General features: G+C 38.8%; 1 protein-coding gene across 3 annotated transcripts in view; it reads right to left on the bottom strand.

Moving 5' to 3' along the window:
• The window catches only part of IBTK (inhibitor of Bruton tyrosine kinase), a 58,645-nt gene extending 39,992 nt beyond the window's left edge, over positions 1–18,653 (bottom strand). For 2 of the 3 annotated variants that reach the window (XM_061460411.1, XM_061460412.1), the window contains exons 1-8: positions 18,430–18,652; positions 10,003–10,655; positions 6,934–7,030; positions 5,071–5,195; positions 4,440–4,550; positions 3,090–3,260; positions 2,062–2,179; positions 96–276 (exon numbers count right to left, since the gene is read on the bottom strand). In XM_061460411.1, the coding sequence (XP_061316395.1) occupies positions 96–276; positions 2,062–2,179; positions 3,090–3,260; positions 4,440–4,550; positions 5,071–5,195; positions 6,934–7,030; positions 10,003–10,326 (1,127 nt within the window). In that variant the 5' untranslated portion in view covers positions 10,327–10,655; positions 18,430–18,652. Of the gene's footprint in view, positions 1–95; positions 277–2,061; positions 2,180–3,089; positions 3,261–4,439; positions 4,551–5,070; positions 5,196–6,933; positions 7,031–10,002; positions 10,656–18,429 lie in introns of all 3 variants that reach the window. The other variant, XM_061460413.1, reaches the window with a different exon arrangement.
• Positions 18,654–19,421: the final 768 nt, after the last annotated feature.

Raw genomic sequence — 19,421 nt, 5'->3', positions numbered from 1 at the left:
TGCACAAAAATCTTTAAAATAGTTTACAAGTATAAGACTACAGTGAAATCTTCACCTTACTGTTCTTCATGACAAATCAGAAAAGTAACACATACTTTGAAGCCATCTTTTTGCATTGGTAGTCTGCAAGTAAATAAATATCTCCTCTTTCAGTAACGCATACTGTAGCACCATCACTTGCAGAGACCAAGGACACAGAGATATCTTTATGGTGTAGAGCAGAAACCTGGCGAGGTGAAGTTACACATTTTTCTCCATTAGGATCCAGCAGATAACCTAGAAAACACAAACACACCCAAAATCATTATTTGCCATCCCACACGTTGTGCATTTAAAGGACACTTTGCTAAACTACTTTAAAGAACCTTTAAATTCTAAAAGATTTTTGAGGCAGTTAGATAATTACACAGATAAGAGACCCACTAGCCATACTTGTTAGTTCACTACAAACTCCAGAAAACATTCAAGACTTGATACACAAAAATTGAAGTAAGGCATACTCTACAGAGAAAGCAATTTAATGAGGTTAAACTCCGCAGTGGTACTGCCTTTGATTCCAAAGAAAGAACATTTATTAGATCATACTACAGCTCAACACACTCGAAATACTATCACACTGGCATAACTAAAGCTTTATTTCAGCCATTGGAAGCTCATCATAAAAATTACTGTAAGTGCACATGCATGAAAACAGGCAGTTACATGAAACAATGGACAAGGTTGGAGCTGTAATGTAATGACTCTGAAAACATATTAAGAAAAAAAAAAAAAATCAGGTCAATGCTGCTCTGTTGCATAAAGAAACCTATGCCAAAGAATCTCATACATAATATAACCCTGCCCTGTGTGCACTTACATCTGCACCACAGAGTGGATCAGAGTACCAATATCCAGGAGCAAGCAGAAGAGCTACTTCTAAAGCTGGAAGCAACCCTGTCACATGACAGTGTAGTGCTATGCCCAAACATTTTAAAGAGTCAAGTCTTATTATCACAGGTCTATCATAGTGCCCAGCTGACACGACTGTATCATGATCTAATTATTGTCTCCACACAGTACTGCACTGGGCCTTACACACAGCAGAATAAACTCAATCTCAACAACACAAAAAAAAACCAAACTTATATGAAGGGTACATATTAAAAAAAAAACAAAACAAAACAAAAAAACAACCCATAAGATATTCATTAATAAGATACTTCTCTGAAAGCTTTTTGACATACCTTTGCTATCTTAAATAGGAACACAAAAAAAAAAGTGTCTGAACCTGATGCCAGAACTGATGCAGATTAACTCTAAGTACCAGAGCTAGCTAATATTTTGTTTGCTCATAGATACAGAACTGTGAAAATGCAAATCCAAACCGATATCGCAATACCTGTTCATTAAAAAAGACAAAAGCAACTAAAATAGCCCATTCAGACAACAAATCAATAAGTTCACTAGTTGCCAATATATTTTTATTAGGTTATATCTTGACATTCAGAATAATATTGAGTTAAGCAAAGATTCTGTTAATGGCATTATTGAAAATAGATCTAGATATGGGCAAGAATTTCAGTTTAAAAATGTTAGTATGGAAAAGTTACTAGTAGCATGTTTACAGAGTGTGTTGAAAGGAGGACATAGACAGGAGAGCTGAATGTTAGTTTATAGTTTACCAAGGGCAATAGCAGCCAAATTGCTGGAAGGAGACAAGCACGCCTTGGAGTGACCTGCAACACAAGCAGCAATATCCTGTTTCCTGAAAGTCTATAGTAGCAGGACCACACAAGATACATAGACAGTGAAAGAATTATAAAGAGTTCAAATAACAGAGCTAAGCCTGACCAGCTCCCATCATCTCAAAATGTGAAAGTAACCAGCAATAATGAAAAATATTCTTGAAAAGCATGAAGAGACTGGTTTAATTAAAAGAGATGGGGGGGGAGGGGGGTGTGGGGAGAGAGAAAGAGAGAAGGAGAGGGAGAGGAGAGAAAGCTTTAAGAAGTAGATGACAGCTTTAGCATGAACAACATCTTTTAATGGCTGGGGTTTACCTTCAGAACACTTCTAACTTACCTAGCTGGCCACCATTCAGCCCCATGGTATAAACTCCTTCCTTAGTCCATAGCACTGTATGGAATCTGCCTGCAGCCACTCCAATCACCATTCTACCTTTCAGATTTTTTGCCTGAACCTAAGCACAAATCCAAAGTACATCTTAGTATTAAGCAGAAACAGGTGAATTCCACAGGTACAAATTTCTGACATTTAACTCCTTAAGTCACTAAGGATGAAGCATTGGTAACAATCCACATACAGCCTAATAAGTCAGAATTATTTCAGAAGTTTGTCAAGTGGAGTACTCAGCACTAGTGTCAAAAAGTAGTAAACTTTGTGCATTATTTAATCAGAACTATAACCAAATCTCCTTACATTGTCTTCATATGCATGATATTGAACAAGACTTGCAGAGGTCACGTACAAAACAGTCACAGACAACTCAGATGCTGCAACAGCATCAGCTAAAAAGTGTCAGCTTGTAAGTCCTAATGCCCTAAACACACTGCAGAACTGCACCCTTCAATAAAAGGTAATGTAACTCTTACTTACATAGAAAAAAAAAAAAAATTAGATTGAGCATAGAAACATAATTACGTTGTTGATGTCCATACCTTTTCTTCCCAAAACGTTACCAATCCAGAATCAACAGTGCTTCCAGCAAAGAATACAACCACCAAACGCTGAGATTCATCATCCAGTGATTCAAAAGAAGAGCATGAATCTCAAGTAATACATATCTATTACTTTTATGTCATTTCAGCTACAGAACAATTTGGGAAAGAAAAGGGTTTTGGCAATTGTACCTTGTATCAGACTGGGCACTACCAACTTCAGTACAGTTCAGGTTACAAACTAAGATGTTCAATCAGGACACAGTTATGTATTTAAGACAGAGATGGATGGTAACACAGAACCAAGATTTTATCTGAATTCAATTGGACTGTATGGTCCTGAAAAAGTTTAAAAGTTATTTCCACGATCTCTTTCTTTTACTTTCTGTTAAAAGAACCAAACAACTAAGCCTTGACTGATATTATTTTTACCTGTCTAGGAACACTGCAGTTAGAAGGAGGAGGAAGAATACCCAATTGATGGAAAGTATTTAAACCAAAAGTGTAAACATATCCATCTTCTGTTAAAACAACAGTATGATCCTTAGCTGCCGCTATCTGGGAGCACTGATGGCCAGCTAAGCCTTCCACGAGTCTTGGAATCTGAACAAGAAAAAAAAATTGATATACAGATAACTCTGGTTTCATATTAACCAGTGGTCATCTATGAAACTAAAGAAACACCAACAGAAAGTCATAACCAAATACTGAACTACAGATGAAAACACATTTGACTATACAACAAACTCAATAACATAATTACCAAATTCAATGCAGTTAAGACTTTCATTTGAAATGTATCCTTTGCTGTCAGAGAGGATGACAGCTCTGAAATTCGGCTAGAAATTATATCTTCAGGACAACTGGACAAATATTTAATATTACCTCTCTTGTTCTTTTTAAATTACCATGAGTGATTTCTCCCTTCAGAATACATGACAATCCTAAGAAACTTCCACAGAATAAGGAAGCAGTTCTGTATCTTTGACTCTTCATGCACTCTCTACTGTGAGTTCTCCTCATTCAACTGGGTAACATTCTAATATCAAACAGCAATTTGTAAAAAATTCTAATATCATAAAATTCAAATTTAAAAAATAAAAGTGTTAAGAATTGGGCTCCACTCTTCACTGTAACACCCAGCAACATAATACCAAATTTCTGGCAGAACTTGATATTGTAAATTAAAAAAAATCTTTGTGCTGCGAACTAAATGAATACTACCAGGAAGCGTGCACAGGATAAGATACTGAAGTCTAAGAACTGTATTGTCATCATATCTTAGTCTTCTTATATTTTGGTATTGCATATCGCAACACGTACTGTTCAAAATAAAACAGTAGGTGAATTTTCACTTACAGCTGTGCAAATCCAGTAATAACAGCCCTACTATGACTCTTCATATCACTACAGCTCTACAGTACTGCTGTTTCTTTTGTGCCAGCCTTGACATATCACATACCTATTTAAGAATCCAGCCCTTGTCTGGAATCAGCTACCCTTTATAACAACTCAGTCGTAATACAGAAGTGTGACCGCAGTATCTAGCTATCTTGAAATATATTTAAATGCATGTTCTTCTATTCTCTGCCACTTCACTAGTAGTACTAGAGAGGTTTTGGTTTTTTTTGTTATTTAGTGGGGAGCAAGGGGTTTTGCTTGAAATCAACAGCAAACTCATTTTGAAAGTACACTCACAAAAACTCTAGTTCACTTTTTAGATTTGCTATTTGAAATAAATGAAACATCATGCTACATGCTACGCTTCATGAGATGGCATACCAGACATGTTTGTTCATCACCATGACCCAATCGTCCTCCTTGTCCATGTCCACAAGTATAAACTTGACCTTTGTGGGAAAGGAACACGGAATGAAATTTACAGAGTACCACCTGAAAGAAAAAGAACAAAAAAAGAGGTGGGAAGGAGGCAGTAGAGGACAGATCATTTTTCCTGGGCAACCTGAAAACACCTGCTAAAACTACTTTGTGAAGAAGTCCAGCTTTAATAAAGATCTGTTTCTGAAAATACAAGTAAGATACTACTATTAAAATTTAAAAAAAAGGTACTACACATTCTCCCCACAAAAATAGAGAACCATGATTTAATTGAAGGCGATAGTGGGGGGAGCAGCAAGAATATATTACTCTAGTACTCCTCAGCTGCTTTAAGCTGCTTGCCAAATCAATGGCAAATGCTTGCTGAGAAATAAATAAGAAGAAAGGAAAAGAGATGGGAGGAGGAATAAAACACCAAAATAAACAAAAAGAACCCACAGATCCAACTTTTGTTTTTTTTAACATGAAAACTTTGAAAACTTGCTAACACCTTTGATACTTGTTGCCCCCCCCCCCCCCCATGCACCCCTCCAAGCTCACCAAGAAAGATGCCTATTTAACACATTAAGAATACCTGTTTGATATACACGCCATTCCGAGGAAAGAGGTCCACCAGTTCAGGATGATGTTTACCCTGTTGGCCACCATGACCCAAAGTAAAATTTATATTGTTTCCCCAAGTGTAGACTTCTGTGGGATCTGCAATGAAAAAACATTATCTCTGCAGCTTATAAATTTACCAGTATTGTGCAAATACTGGTGACTTTGACAAGCAGCTCCTGATGGTTTTATCTAAAATTTGATGAGCAAAGCTGGTTTTTTTTTACATAGAACTGAAATTTAAAAATATTTATTCTTATAAGAAGGTACTATGACAAAATATTTTAATAATATACAATGATCAACATTACTTATATATATTTTCCAGCAGCAGAAAATGCAAACATTCCTCAGCAGCAGATTTACTTGTTATGTTTTCTGAAGACAACTACTACTTTCTTAGGTTACACATGCTTTCCTTCAGTTTAGTAAAAAGTTTATGCTGTCATGTATGAAAGCCATAAACACCTTCAAATCACAGGTGTAGCCAAAAAATAACACTTCAGATTTTTTTTTCAATAATCTCTCAGTTAGTGATGTCTGAACACCGTTTTCTGAGTAAAAGCTCAAATCAATGTACATTTCATCGCTATTAAAAAGATTAAAGAATTTTAACATATTTCACAAGTTGAAATTAAAATACCCAAATCTTCAGTGTAACCAAATTTACTTAGACTGGAAATAAGCTGAAAAAAAAAACAAAATTTCACAGTACCATAAGACTGAACAACATAGAGAAAAGAGGAAAGAAGGAGTAGAAAAGTATAAAACAGCATGAAAATAAATAAAAACTACTGGAAAGACTAATCTCCTGTCAAGGAAAAATCTTGTGTGCTCAGAGTTATTCTTACATTTTCTGTTTGGAGAAATTATATTTAGGACTACTATAACTAATTTATACCAAGCTACCTTGTCTAAAAGCATTTTGAAGATTAAAGAACATGTTTCCTCTCTTTTCACAAAAGACACAGAAGTGATGTAAACTATCAAATGCAAAGACATGAAAGTCTCTCTGACAACTTGGATTGAGATAAAGGAGAAAAACGATAGAATGCTTTGGGTTGGAAGGGACCTTAAAGATCACATAATTCCAACCCCCCTGCCATGTGCAGGGACACCTTACACTAGACCAGGTTGCTCAAAGCCCCATCCAGCCTGGCCTTGAACACTGCCGGGGGTGGAGCACTCGTAATTTCTTTGGGCAACCTGTGCCAGTGTTTCAATACCCTCACAGTAAAGAATTTCTTCCTGATACCTAATCTAAATCTACTCTCTTCTAGTTTAAAGCTATTACCTCTTGTCCTATCATTATAATATGTAAATAACAGAATATATATGAATAATATATAAAAAACAGTATATATTAAATATATAAATATATTACAAAAATATATAAAACACAGAATAACTGAAGTTGAAAGGCACCTCTGGAGGTATCTAGTTCAACACCTCTTCTCAATTAGGGTCAGCTACAGCAGGTTGCCCAGGTCCATTTCTCTCCCGTTTTGAGTATCTCCAAGGATAGAGTCTCCACAACCAATTTAGGTTACCTATTATATCATTTGCTTTTTTTTTTAATCTCTCTCCCCCCCACACACCCTTTTTAAAAACCTTTAAGTCAGTCATCACTCCTCCATTTTTGCTACACAGGTGCCTCCTGTGTCTACTGCCAAGATTCTATACCTGCTGTCCTATATTAGGGACCTCGCATCTTCAGGTATCTCGTAACTTACACAGTCCTAATTAGAAACAGGAAACATTGTCTACACCATTACATACATTAATTGTTGAGATATATCTCTTTGTAAAACACAGTTTAGGCTATTTGATTTCCTACCAGTTTTCTTGAACACCACATGGACTGGCCTATCTTTCATCACAAGATCCAGAGCTGATAAGCCTTCTTTATCCTGAACATAGAGACTAACACCATGCTGAAAGAGAAGGAGAGGAAGAGAAGAACGTAAGTTAATTTTAACTCCACTCCTTGAATTAAGTCAGGTAAACATTTAAGAAGCTAAACATATCTTCAACTGAGGTTTAGTACTAGTAAAAGGCAATCTTCAAATTCAACTAAATGGTAAGCAAGACTGATAGAGAAAAAACAAACAAACAAAACACTCCACAGAAACAGTGCAAACCTGTTCAACCATGTATATATTGTATTATCCTATTAACTGGGATTTTAATTCTATGAATATTGACTGATTAATAAGAATTAATCAGTAAAACACAAAGGAAGATAAAGTAAAGCCATCTAGAAAGCACAAGTATTTACTGAAAATGCATTTACCGGCTTCAGACAATCCATTTTCTTATAACGGCATGTTTTTTGGCAAGTTAAGAAGTGAGAAAATAAAAATTAAAAAGAAAAAAGTATTCTTTGAAAACAAGCAAGGAACAGTGGTTCACAGCTCCTAAGCTAGAGGACAAAATGGCCAGATAAGACCAGGAACAGCAGGGAAGCTTCGGAAGTACAAAGCGCAAACAGGTCATTCCTTTAGAACTCAGAGAGAAAGATATTCTCTGTGAATACTGTTTTCTTAATATAAAAAAAAAAAAAAATGCTGTTACACCAACAATGGTTTTAAGGAAGTCAAGTGTCATCAATCACACCCCTGAAGGGAAGAACTGCAGATATCCCCAGTCAGAATCTAAGGGATGTATAGCTGTACCTACTAGCTCATACCTAATAAAAAAGGAAAACCTTACAGAATCTCATGATTAAGAGCTAAACACATGAAAAACAAAAATCAAGGAGTACAAGTCATTCAAGCATGACAGAAGGACAGCTAGCCACAGCTGCAGGAGGGATTTTAACCCATAACTTCATTTGGAAAAACACTAGCCAGAACAACAAAAACATGCATTCTCCAAATTATAAAGCCAACCCTACTAGCAACAGTGCTGGTATTAATTCACTGCATGACAGAAAGACCGACTTATTTTTATGATTTAACAGGTAGCTGGATATTCTCTTTGGCAGCTGTACAAGTCATTACAAGCAGAACAGAGGCTGCAGTGGCATCCACATGGTCTGAATTTTTAAAAACAAGCCCTAATTGCTGATTGGCAAAACTTGTAGTTAAGTACAGTCTGAGAGTAAATCATAACTGCTTCCAGCCCACAACAGAAATATGCCACCCACACTAGCTGAGTACCCTGGGGTTGATTCTGGGACCAGTACAGTTCAACATTGTCACTAATGACCTGGATGACAGAAAAGAGTGCACCCTCAGCAAGCCTGATGATGATACAAGACCAAAAGGAGTGGCTGATAAGCCAGAGGGTTGTGATGCTATTCACAGGGTCCCAGACAGGCTGGAGCAATGGGCTGAGAGGAATCTCATTATTTTGACAATGGGAAAGGCAAACACTGGCCCTGGGGAGGAACAACCCATCATACCAATACAGTTGGAGGCCAACTGGCTAGAAAGCAGTTTGGCAGAATAGCAGTTGGGACTCCTGGTGGACAACCAGTTGACCACAAGCCAGCAACGCGTCCTCACAGCTAAGAAGGGTGAAAGCATCCAGGGCCACATGTGAGTGTTGCCAGAAGGTACTCATCACACTACAGCATTACTCAGCACTGGCAAGCTGCAGCTGGAGTGCTGGGTTCAGGTCTGGACTCCCCATAACAAGACAGACATGGACATAAAGAAACAAGTACAGCAAAAGACCATGAAAGTAATGACTGAGGCATCTGACAATAACATAGTACAGGAGGGAGACTTCAGTTAAGGAACTGAGAGGCAGATCACTCTTCATGAGTGTCATTCTGCTCCTTAGAAGAATATCAGCAGAGCTATCAGAAAAATGTCATTCATTTATGCACTAAGAAAAATATACCTGGGAAAGCTGTACAGGCCTCCTGTAAGCAACTATCAAAAATACAGATACACACATTAGGGGACTGATTACTTTTTCAGACCTCACATACAGAGTTTCCAGTTTTCTAGAGAACAGAATTCTGAACAATTCCTGTACAAACACATACTTTTGTCAAGTTTAATGAAAACTTCCTCACTATGTAAGGGTACAGCACATTAAATACATACTTAACAGTTACCAGACCTTAAAAAAAAACAACAAAAACCTGAATCCACAACAATTTTGCTTAAAATCCTGTTGAAAGCAGAGAGCTTTGTTTACAAATGGCTAGTCACTGCCATGACTGTAAAAAGGCTGAACTCAAAATAGAAAATTATCTGCCTTAAAAGGTCAGCTTTTAAGTAACCCTAAACCACAAATATTTTGTTTTCTCACATGATTAAAAGGACCCTGGACATCTCAGCCATATATAAATCTTCACTTTGCTGTACTTGGGACAGGAGGAACAGAAGGAAAAGCAATCAAAAATATATATAACTTGTTAAGTAGTAGGGAAGAAACAGCAATTGCAAGAAAGGAATGAGAGGCACTAAGCAAAAGCCCTCATTAAAATATGAATGAAATGGAGATTTGCTTAATGAAATGTTTCGTATCTTAAAGTGCTTCTCACTCAAAAGTTAGATTCATTTCTAACTCCATTTAAGCTTGCGTTATTTTATGTTCTCTAAAAACACTAATTGGTATAATTACTGAAGAGTCTATTTTTATAGCATCTTTAGTCTGATCACTCTCTACTTTTCAGATCCTGACCATAATATCATCTACACAAAACAGTCTTCAAGGAAGCCCACAATTAATCAGCAATCCTTAGTCAGTACTGATTTCTCATCGGCAATGGCAGACATCTTTTACAAAGACAGAGTTAATGTTGAAGTAAATCAATACACTGTGATCTAAACACAGCAGTAAGACAACACTCAAGAGACTTCCAGTCAAGTTTAAAACCCCCCCTTTACATAAGCAATACATATCTAAAAATTGTAGATGATGGAAATTACAGCTGCAAATCACTCACCTTCAGTAACGACAAAACACAATCAATGTATCCATAAAATATACTTCTGTGCAAAGCTGTCCATCCAGACTCTTTGTCTTTCACTGAGAGATCTACTCCTTTGACCTCAGCCAACCAGTCTAGCACGCCTTTTTTGCCACAAGACGAAGCAAGATGTAGAGCGTTTCTACCAAAGGCATCCTTTAGAGTTGCAGCATTGTAGCAGTAAGAAGAGAGAAAGGCTTTGATCTGGCCTTCGCTTCCTCTGGTTACTACAGAAATAACATCCAAAGCATGCTGTAGAGATCGACATTTTGAAGTGCACTCTGGCATGAGAGAATTCATTTTCACCTACTCCTCTCCTTAAGGGGAACAGCCCTTAAGTTTATCAAGGCACTCAATTCAGTACACAACACAGTGCCTTAAAAAATTTTGTAATTCCAAGGATGCAAATCCAGTTTATTGAGCTGCCATTAGAAATATTTGTACTGCTATGTTTGGCACTTGATCCAAATAAATATTTATAAATATATATTTTTAGAAGTCTTATTTCACCATCTTATATAACAAATATTCTTGTCCATAGAAAATTCCAACTATCTCAAGTGTGCAGAGGGGGATTCCCCCTCCACACTACCTTAATTCTTCTAACACTCCATAATTGCAAGGGAGACCTGGAAGAGAGAAAAATAGCACAGATTAATTAAAAAAAAATTCCCTGCATTTTATATTATATAGTACAAATTCCCCTGTATTTGATACGTAATTTAAATGCCTATCAAACCAGAAATGTGGCAAGGGTTAACTGACCTACCCTGCACCATCTAACCTTATACTCAGGCATTCAGACAGTTTAAAAGACCATTCCCTACCCCAGGCTCCAAGGGCAGGAATCTCCTCCCTTCCTTTTACATAAATCTTCAAGCATACATGTGAACTGTATTCAAAATCATAATCAAAAAATCATCCACTAACAAATCCTTGGCTATCAATCAGAAGCTTTGTCACACGCAGAAAGAGGGAGAGCCCATCACAGTTTCCCTTAGCCACTGCAAAAAACGATTGCTCCCTGGTTTCTCTTCCCTGGTCTGAATGACTACCCATCTCCCTACCAAGTCTCTTCTATAGAATCACCACGAAGGCTCCTCTCCACCACTCTCAGAGCAATGGTGACAGGAAGGATAGCAACAGAATGAAGCAAAGCAACTTCAGTACAGGAGACATAAATTCAGGCTGTCAGCACTCGTGAAGGACTAATGTCTAAAGCTCCTCAAACAGGTGGGAAGAAGCAAAGGCTGAAGTTGGAAGGGGTAAGGGAGGAAGAAGGAGAAGGGCAGAAAAGATATAAATTCTCCTACATTAAAATACATTCACAGTTTGGAGCATACAGCATTTCTGCTTATCTGTGCATACTTACCTATAGCATATCCATCTTTCTCTAAAGAAGGCCTGACAGATGCAGTCATCTAGCCTGTTAAACGTGTGCAGTTATACTTAAAAGGGTTACAGCACGCAAAGTGCAGACATCAGTATAAAAATCACAGATAAACCCATCTAAAACAGAAAAAGTGAACTATATACATCACTGATTCACTGCCTAACTTAATGTCAACTGCTACTTGGTCCCAAAAAACATCACGCTTCAATCTTTCAAGTATAAGCTGCAAAAGCGGGTGAACTACTATTCAGTCATATGTCAACCCTCCTTGATGTTTTTGCTTGCTATGCAAACTGTAATTTAAAGTTGTTTTATCTGCGAGTAAAATATTCCAAAAGAAGCTAGACAATGCCACCATGAAAGCTGAATAAATAAAACTAAAAAATGCTACCAAAACCTTGGGAGGAGAGGGAGGACACAACAAAACAAACAAAAACCCCACCCTGCTATCTTTCCAGCTCAGTGGTTATTGTATATATGCATACTCCACTCCTTGGTCCCCACCCCTTTAAAAAAAGCCTGTCAAGCTTACCTTCCCTTGCTTTTCAGGCACTAAGGGTATAACCGCATTTTGTTAATGTCTCTACCTACAAACAACTGCCAGGGACAGATTATTTTGTTTGGAAAAGAAAACAGAAATACCAGTCCTTCTCCTATTTCACAAATTATCAAGATGACCACCAAGTTGAAAGCAATCTGTTTAGAGCAAATACTAGTAACAGAATCTAAACTTTCATGAAAAAAAAAACAACCCAGCCATTTCTAATCTAAGAGTGTTTAAACACCTCATGACACCAAGCTGTGTGGTTCGGCTGACACGCTGAAGGAAAGGAATGCCATCCAGAGGGACCTTGACACGCTTGCAAGGGGGGCTGATGCCAACCTTACGAAGTTTAACCATGACAAGTGCAAGGTCCTACACCTGGGTCAGAGCAATCCCAGGCATAGCTACAGGTTGGGCAGAGAAGAGATTCAGAGCAGCCCTGTGGGGAAGGACTTGGGGGGACTTGCTTCTCCAAGGAATCAAAGTGGGACAGACTCAAAGTATCAGCAGACTTAGATTACCAGCGCATCAAACACCTTTCTAAATAGCAATCATTTAAAAAAAAAATAAAAAAAAATATTTGGACAGCTATTGGAAAAGTGTCAGAAGGGCCATTATCCTCAAACTAATTTGTCATGTTTCAGCAATATGCCACTAGGCAATAAAATTACGCTGTGGAAGAAGTATTAATTTTACATATGCCTGATAAAGCAAATCTTAAATACAATTCACCATTAAGACATTGCTATTAGTGCTACAAAGAAAGAAAAGTAAAAACAAAAAGGGCAAAGAAAAGTTATTCAGGGGAACCATAAAATAGACTCATTTGTTAGATAAACTGGTATGAAATGGCACTGCCACCCCAGGAAGCAGCCCTGCCATGCCTCATGCTATACCTTCCCTGGTGCAGATACACACCTACTCAAGACACTGAATTGTACGAGAAAACAATTCACAAGAAAGCAAAGCCTGGTTCCAAAAAAACCTTGCGACATTCCAAAAAAGGAACAGAAAGGCCAGAGAGAAACCTCTTCAAAACACCTGAGCTCTAGTTTAAACAATAAAATACTGTGAACAACAAACTACACATTAAAAGAATAAAAAGTCTGGTACTAGACAGAAATATAACCTTGCATAACTCATACTCACTCCATTATGATGACATTTACTGCAACTATGTGAAATATGGCTCTGCTGAATTATTTATTTACAGGTCATTCTAACCCAGCCCTCTTTAATATAAAGATTACAACACTAGAAGCTATATTAGTACACTGATACATATACCTTGAGTTTCGAGACAGAAGGCTATAGATCAAGATTTTACCCCTCCATAATAAACACTGGCATGCCAGTAACACCCACTATCATGTTATTACAACATCTGAAAAAGGTTAATAATCAGATCTATTTTTTAAATACAAAGGAGGTCTTTAAATGAAACCTTGAAATTTTAATTTGTGAATTGATGCTCATGTCTGGGTGAAAACCTCTGTGCTGTCCAAATGCTTACTACTGTATGGAGTTCCAGCTGCAAATCAGCACCCAAAATAAGCACAAAGTAGGAACAGCACCAGCATTTTTCACACATTGAATTTAAATGTCCAGAATATGGCACCCATCTGAGTATCTGTTTTTATTTGCAGGTATTAGGTATTTCTGCAGGCTTCTCAGCACTAATCCTATTCATGTCATAATACCAGTGTCTTCCTAATGCTGTAATTATTAAAAGACATATATATAGCTAAATATCATCTTTTAAATATTTGTATGATACAACAGGCATCATTTGGAATTCAAGGTCTTATTAAAAACTGATTCCTAATTAACATATTCATTATAGAAAAAAGTCACCAAAAAATGAGGAATGGGAGCAGTATTCAGAGTATCCTACAGATGTTTTATTTCAGCAGCAAGCAGATTTCTGAATTTTCTCTTAAAGACATGAGCTACTTATTATACAAGTTCACAGCTCAGGAAAGTTTAAAAGACTACAACCAACTTGGAAGGAATTCCTAAATAGCAAGAAAGCGTGTGTGGTATTTTGCCTCCTGAAACTGAGTTCAGGAGTCTGAGGTCCTCAGAAAGGCAAAGCACCACTGCACCACAGCAGTCAGACATACAAGAAGGAGAGTGTCAGATGGTCATCTGACCTTACGGAGGCAGAACTCCTGAAGCTGTAAAAGCACCCCTTTACCTAATGCTACTGTCTCAAAAATCTGTTTCTTTCAAGAAGTCACTACAAATAGGCAAATATTTGGCACTTGTTTGTAAGAAGTCTAAAATCAAAGCTGCACATCCATATGACTAAGCTAACAAATACCTTAAGGACTAAGGATAATTATGTTAGTAAATTTCAGCTTCTGCAAACAGCAAAAGGCAGATGTGAAACCTCAAGATTCTGTCCAGTCACTGGGAAAAATGAACCCAGTTGGCAGATGTTTCCCACTGTGGAGTTCCAGAAATATCTGCATATCAAAGCTGCTTACATGGGGCTTCTGGTGGGTTAGTGCTTACCTATTTTGTTATCCAAGATGCTTCCCAGAATAGATAAATATATATATAATCGTTTTCTGGTAATATGAATTCTCACAAAAATTAAGCCCAGAAGATGATGAAACCAAGGCAGCTTTAGAACCTCCTACTAAGTATTTTCTTCATTAATGTCTTTCAGAAGACAAACCCAGTGAAGGCAGAGCATACTGTGCACAAATATTTGCGATGAACAGAACACTGATGCTCAGCACAGAGACATCACAAGCTACTGGGTAAAGGCAGATACTAGACTGCTCATTTCCACATCTGTGGGATCACATTCTCCCATCAACACATTCACAATTTTCTTTTTTTCTAGAATTTATTTCCACAGAGGTTGTATGCTTTTGGCTCAAAGATACAAGAGTGCTATGAGAAAAAGGGTTGATAGCAACCAACCCCTATGACAAGGTTGGCAGTTTCAATATACATTTCTGGCATTCAGACTGGGATGCACACATGATACTAGAATTCTTATCTGTGGTCTTACAAATTCTTCCTGATGAAAGCCTCTACTCACTATTGGATCTAGCAAAATCTGTTTAATACGGATGTGGATACCAGTTCCAAGGCAGCAGATAGCAGCTGCTGTTGTAGTTGTTTTCATCCTAATAGAGACAATGGTCTTGCGTCAAAGTGAAAGAAAACAAGACATTCAGCTAGTCAGAGCTCAGTGCCACTTGAAGACAGATCACTGGTTTTGCATCTTCCAAGTCCTCTGCATTAAAATAACTAATTGTCAAATTAGTGTTATGGCCTTGAAACCCAGCTCTAGGCTGCTTTACTAAGAATGCATTTATCAAGACCTTACTTGATCTTTAAATTGGCATAACCTCATTCCTTTCACTGGTTTTCTGTTGGATTTTTTTTATGTGATACTGATTTTTTGCTAAACACCAGTTGCACCTGGGATGCACTTGGTGAAAAACTGCCTAGCATTTGGCTCTCCTAAAAATGGAACTAAATAATGGTTTCTATTTTCCACATAAAAGAAGCCTAGAGTTTCCCTGGTCAATCCTAATACTCCTCCTTTAAAAAAAAAAAAAGAAAAAATAAAAACAAAAACAAAAAAAACAATAACAGGGTAAATAACATAGCTTTCCAAAAGGTGCAAAATTCATTTGCTCTTCCTTTTGATAGTAAGTTGCTAAATAGAGAGTCCATCCTTATAAGGGTAAAGTGAGATCTCAAAGACTTCCAGGGTGGAGTGGAAGGGGGGGTTGTTTTTTAAACAAGCATGCTCATAATTAATAATATTCTCCAAGTTGGTCCATTCACACGTTTCATAACATCACAAAAGACCTGTAACCATAACAGCATGAAAATCCTGAAAATATCTGTATTCAAAACAAACTTATGGAGGCAACATGCAGAGTACTTGATTAGTAAGCTAACTAAAAAAAAATAAATAAAAAAAAAATTAAAAATCTAAAACTTCTAGAAATAAAAGACATGGGAATTTGCTATCATATTGCTGTTTTCTAGGATTTTCTGTTGACTGGAGTCTTACCTCAAGGCAACTTTTACTAGTACATATTAAAGTAGTAGTTTAGAGTCTGACAAAAGTGACTAGCAAATCAAAGCTGGGTAGTAATATAATAAAAGTAGCATTGGCACTAAGCAACATATCCTCAAGGAAACGCACATGAATTCCTAGATAAATACACAGCTTTCAGCTATAAGCAGCAGAACAGTTAGACTACTGATTTCTCTTCAGAAGATCAGTTATCCACAGATAGCTTAACCTGTTAAGAAATTCCCTGCACATTTGTTTAAGTCTGGGCATAAATCTAGTCTTTTCAGCCCCTTTAACAATATTATTTGAATACACAATATATTGGGGGAGGGGGGGAGGAGAAGTGACTAAATATACAATGCAAAAAGGGTAAGAGCAAGCTATGCAGCATCTTAGAGTATTTTGACAGTCAGAAATTCCCACATAGAGTCTTTTAAATAGCTAATTCTTTTTGTTACAGAAGCACTGCAACACAAGACACAGAAAGTAAGGGTTCTGCTGTTTTCAATACACAAACACATCAGGTAGAGTGATGCCTCTAGTTGAGATACCAAGGTTTAAAAGAAGTACATTAGAAGAAAACTTTAGAAATAGAAACCAGAATTACTAGGTTTCCAAAACAACCTGTGAGTACATACTGAAAAAATTTTCTCCTTCAGCTGTGGTTTCTACAGATAACACAGTGTGTTTGAATAAGACAGCTGTTACAGAGTCTCACAGAATGATTAGGGTTAGAAAGGACCTTACAATTATCTAGTTACAACCCCCCTCCTACCATGGGCAGGGACACCTCACACTAGACCATGTCACCCAAAGCCCTGTCCAACTCTTGTCCATTTTACCCCTGACAGCGGGATAAGTAGTCATTTGTTCAACTGTCATAAGAGGTTAAGTTTGTATGCCAGGAAGAACTTTCAAATGATAAATTGAATGCTAGTGAGGCTCTCAAAATGGGCTAGACAACAAGCAACTTGTTCAAGTTTTAAGTGAATATGACCTGCCTGGAAGTAAAGCTATAGAGGAAAACCAACCTGCCTTTAAAAACTCCCAAGTTCCACATGCCTGCTATGTCCCCTGGGCCATAGCAGATACAAGCTGCTTCATTTACAGGGCCTGGGCCTCTGTGCCACCACTTGGCACAAGTACACCCCTGGCACAGGTGACCTTTAGAGGTTCTCTCCACTGTTTCTACAACTTCCGCATTCAGTGACAATGGCATAATCCTTACTGGGATGAGTCGTTCAGTGATCCAGTAACTCTAATCCATTTGCCCCTAACAGTACTAACAAGCACTGCCAATTAAAGGCAGACTCGCCTGTCAAAAAAAACACCAAAATACCACTGGTAGCTAAATTCAGCTGCAACACGTCATAGCACATTTATTAGTTAGGAATCATAATATATAAACAGTATGAAATAAACACACTGAAATACTGTACTTGGCATAACTAGAAATAGGCACAACTACTCACATTTAATAACTGTAAAAATGAAATAAAACATACAGAAAGTGGTATAGACAAAATTATAGCAAGGGTATTTCCACAATAACAATTTTTATTGAAACAGATAACGTGAGATAAGCCAAGAGCAATGAACCACAAATCTATTCTAGGATTTCACCACACTTAAACTATATCCAGTATATACATCAACTCTTAGGAAAAGCTGACTTTTCTGAATTAATTGTGAACTTCTGGTACAATATTACTAATGAATATCCACATCAGATGTTGCTGGTTGATGATTATTTTTTATAAACCACAAAGCGTGGTGAATTTCCATGAAGGCTGACAATTGCACTGACCATGTCACCAACAAAAGGTCTGGATTTCAGAGGTCTGGTGGTTGGCCCCCCAAAAGACTGCACAGAAATATCCTTTTAAGCTAACTACCAGATTTCAGCTCTCTAGTGCTTACGCTGCTGCTCAAAGACAGCAACACTGAGAGCTGCTACCAAAAGCCACAGACGAGTATCACCCACAAAGTCAGAACACGACAGGCTTGCCGAGAATCTCCAGCTAAGGAAATCTGGCAAGGGCCGCTGCCAGTGTCGACAGGGAGAAGGTCTGAAGCGTTTCAAAGAACCAGCCACAGGCCATGAGCAGGCAGGGGGGAAGGTAGCCGTTTTGACTACTACTACACATGTCCACGTAGCCGGGAAGTGACGAGGGTCAGAAGAGACTTATCAGAACAGGCGGCCAAGCCACTTTTCTTCCGCCTCGAAGCCGGTCCCCTCCCATCATCATACGTGGCCGGCTGGCTCTCCTGCCCGGGGCTCCCCCCTCTGCTACAGTACCCCACCGCCGCAGTACTGTCCCGTCCCAGCCGGCAGTGCCAACCATGATACTGACACACGCCCCCCAGCCCTGCTCCCTCTCCGGACACATCAGCAGGTCGCGGCCCGCCCCTCACCAGTCGCTAGATGAATGGACTCGGGCGGGCAGGGCGGGACGCGCGCTGAGCAGCGCGGGGGCTCATCCTCAGTGACACCGGGACAAAGGCAGGGCCAGGCTGCTGCGGCTACCGCGACACCTCAGGCGGCGGAGACGCCGACAACGGCGGCAGCGACAGCCGGCGCCAGCACCTCACAGCCGAGAGCAGGCACAGCAAACACCGCACCCTCAAAGAAGCAAACCGCCGATTGGTAGCGGCTTTGCCGCACCTCGCAAGTCCATTGGCTGAGACTACCACCTCAACTCCGCCCCTCGTGGCTGATCCCGGATTGATTGATAGGCTGGGTCTGGGGGCGAAGGGGCAGGTCTGGTGGGCGGGCCCTGTCTTGAAGGGCAGTGCCGGGATCTGCAAGGGGAGAGAGGAGGTGGCTGTCGGTGGGGTGAGGAAGTGGCTGGCTGAAGTGGGGAGAGAGTAGGTGGAGGGGAGGGGGCTGTGGTGTTTCCAGTGCCTTTGTCTGTCCGCCTTCAGGAGAGAAGCGGCGTGGCCAGCTCTGAAAGAGGGGGACGGGTTTCTGGCGAGGCCACGCCTTTCCAGCCGGACTCGAAAGCAAACGAATCATCCGCCTGCAGGTCTCTGTAAAATGATGAGAGGCAGTATCGAGAAGGTTGCGTTGAGGCAGACTGCTTTGAAATAATGTGATTTCTCTCTCTGACAAAGCAGGTGGCCCGATTGATAAGATGCGGCTTGATTTTCGTGAGGGCTTTAACGCAAACTCGGTGCAATCTCATAAGGAAACTTCACATGTGCGCAAGGATTTGAAAAAAAAAATGCTCTTGTAAAATAATTACCTATGGTGCACTTAATGTGTGTTTCAAGTAAACTCCGTGAGGGCTCAGTTCATTTCTGCTTTTTAATTAATGTCTTGGATGATGTAATAAATGCTATAGATTACAGATTAAATCTGGAAGAGAATTAGGGTGGGGTGGCTTAGGGTGGGTAGCTGGGAACCA

This window comes from Pezoporus flaviventris, unplaced genomic scaffold (genome assembly GCF_033815535.1).
Source record: "Pezoporus flaviventris isolate CSIRO_AGI_PZ_B2104156 unplaced genomic scaffold, CSIRO_AGI_Pfla_v1 ptg000031l, whole genome shotgun sequence".
In the NCBI taxonomy this organism is placed as follows: Eukaryota; Metazoa; Chordata; class Aves; order Psittaciformes; family Psittacidae; genus Pezoporus; species Pezoporus flaviventris.
Note: the sequence above shows the minus strand (reverse complement) of the source record. Positions and strands in the feature narration are given on the sequence as shown.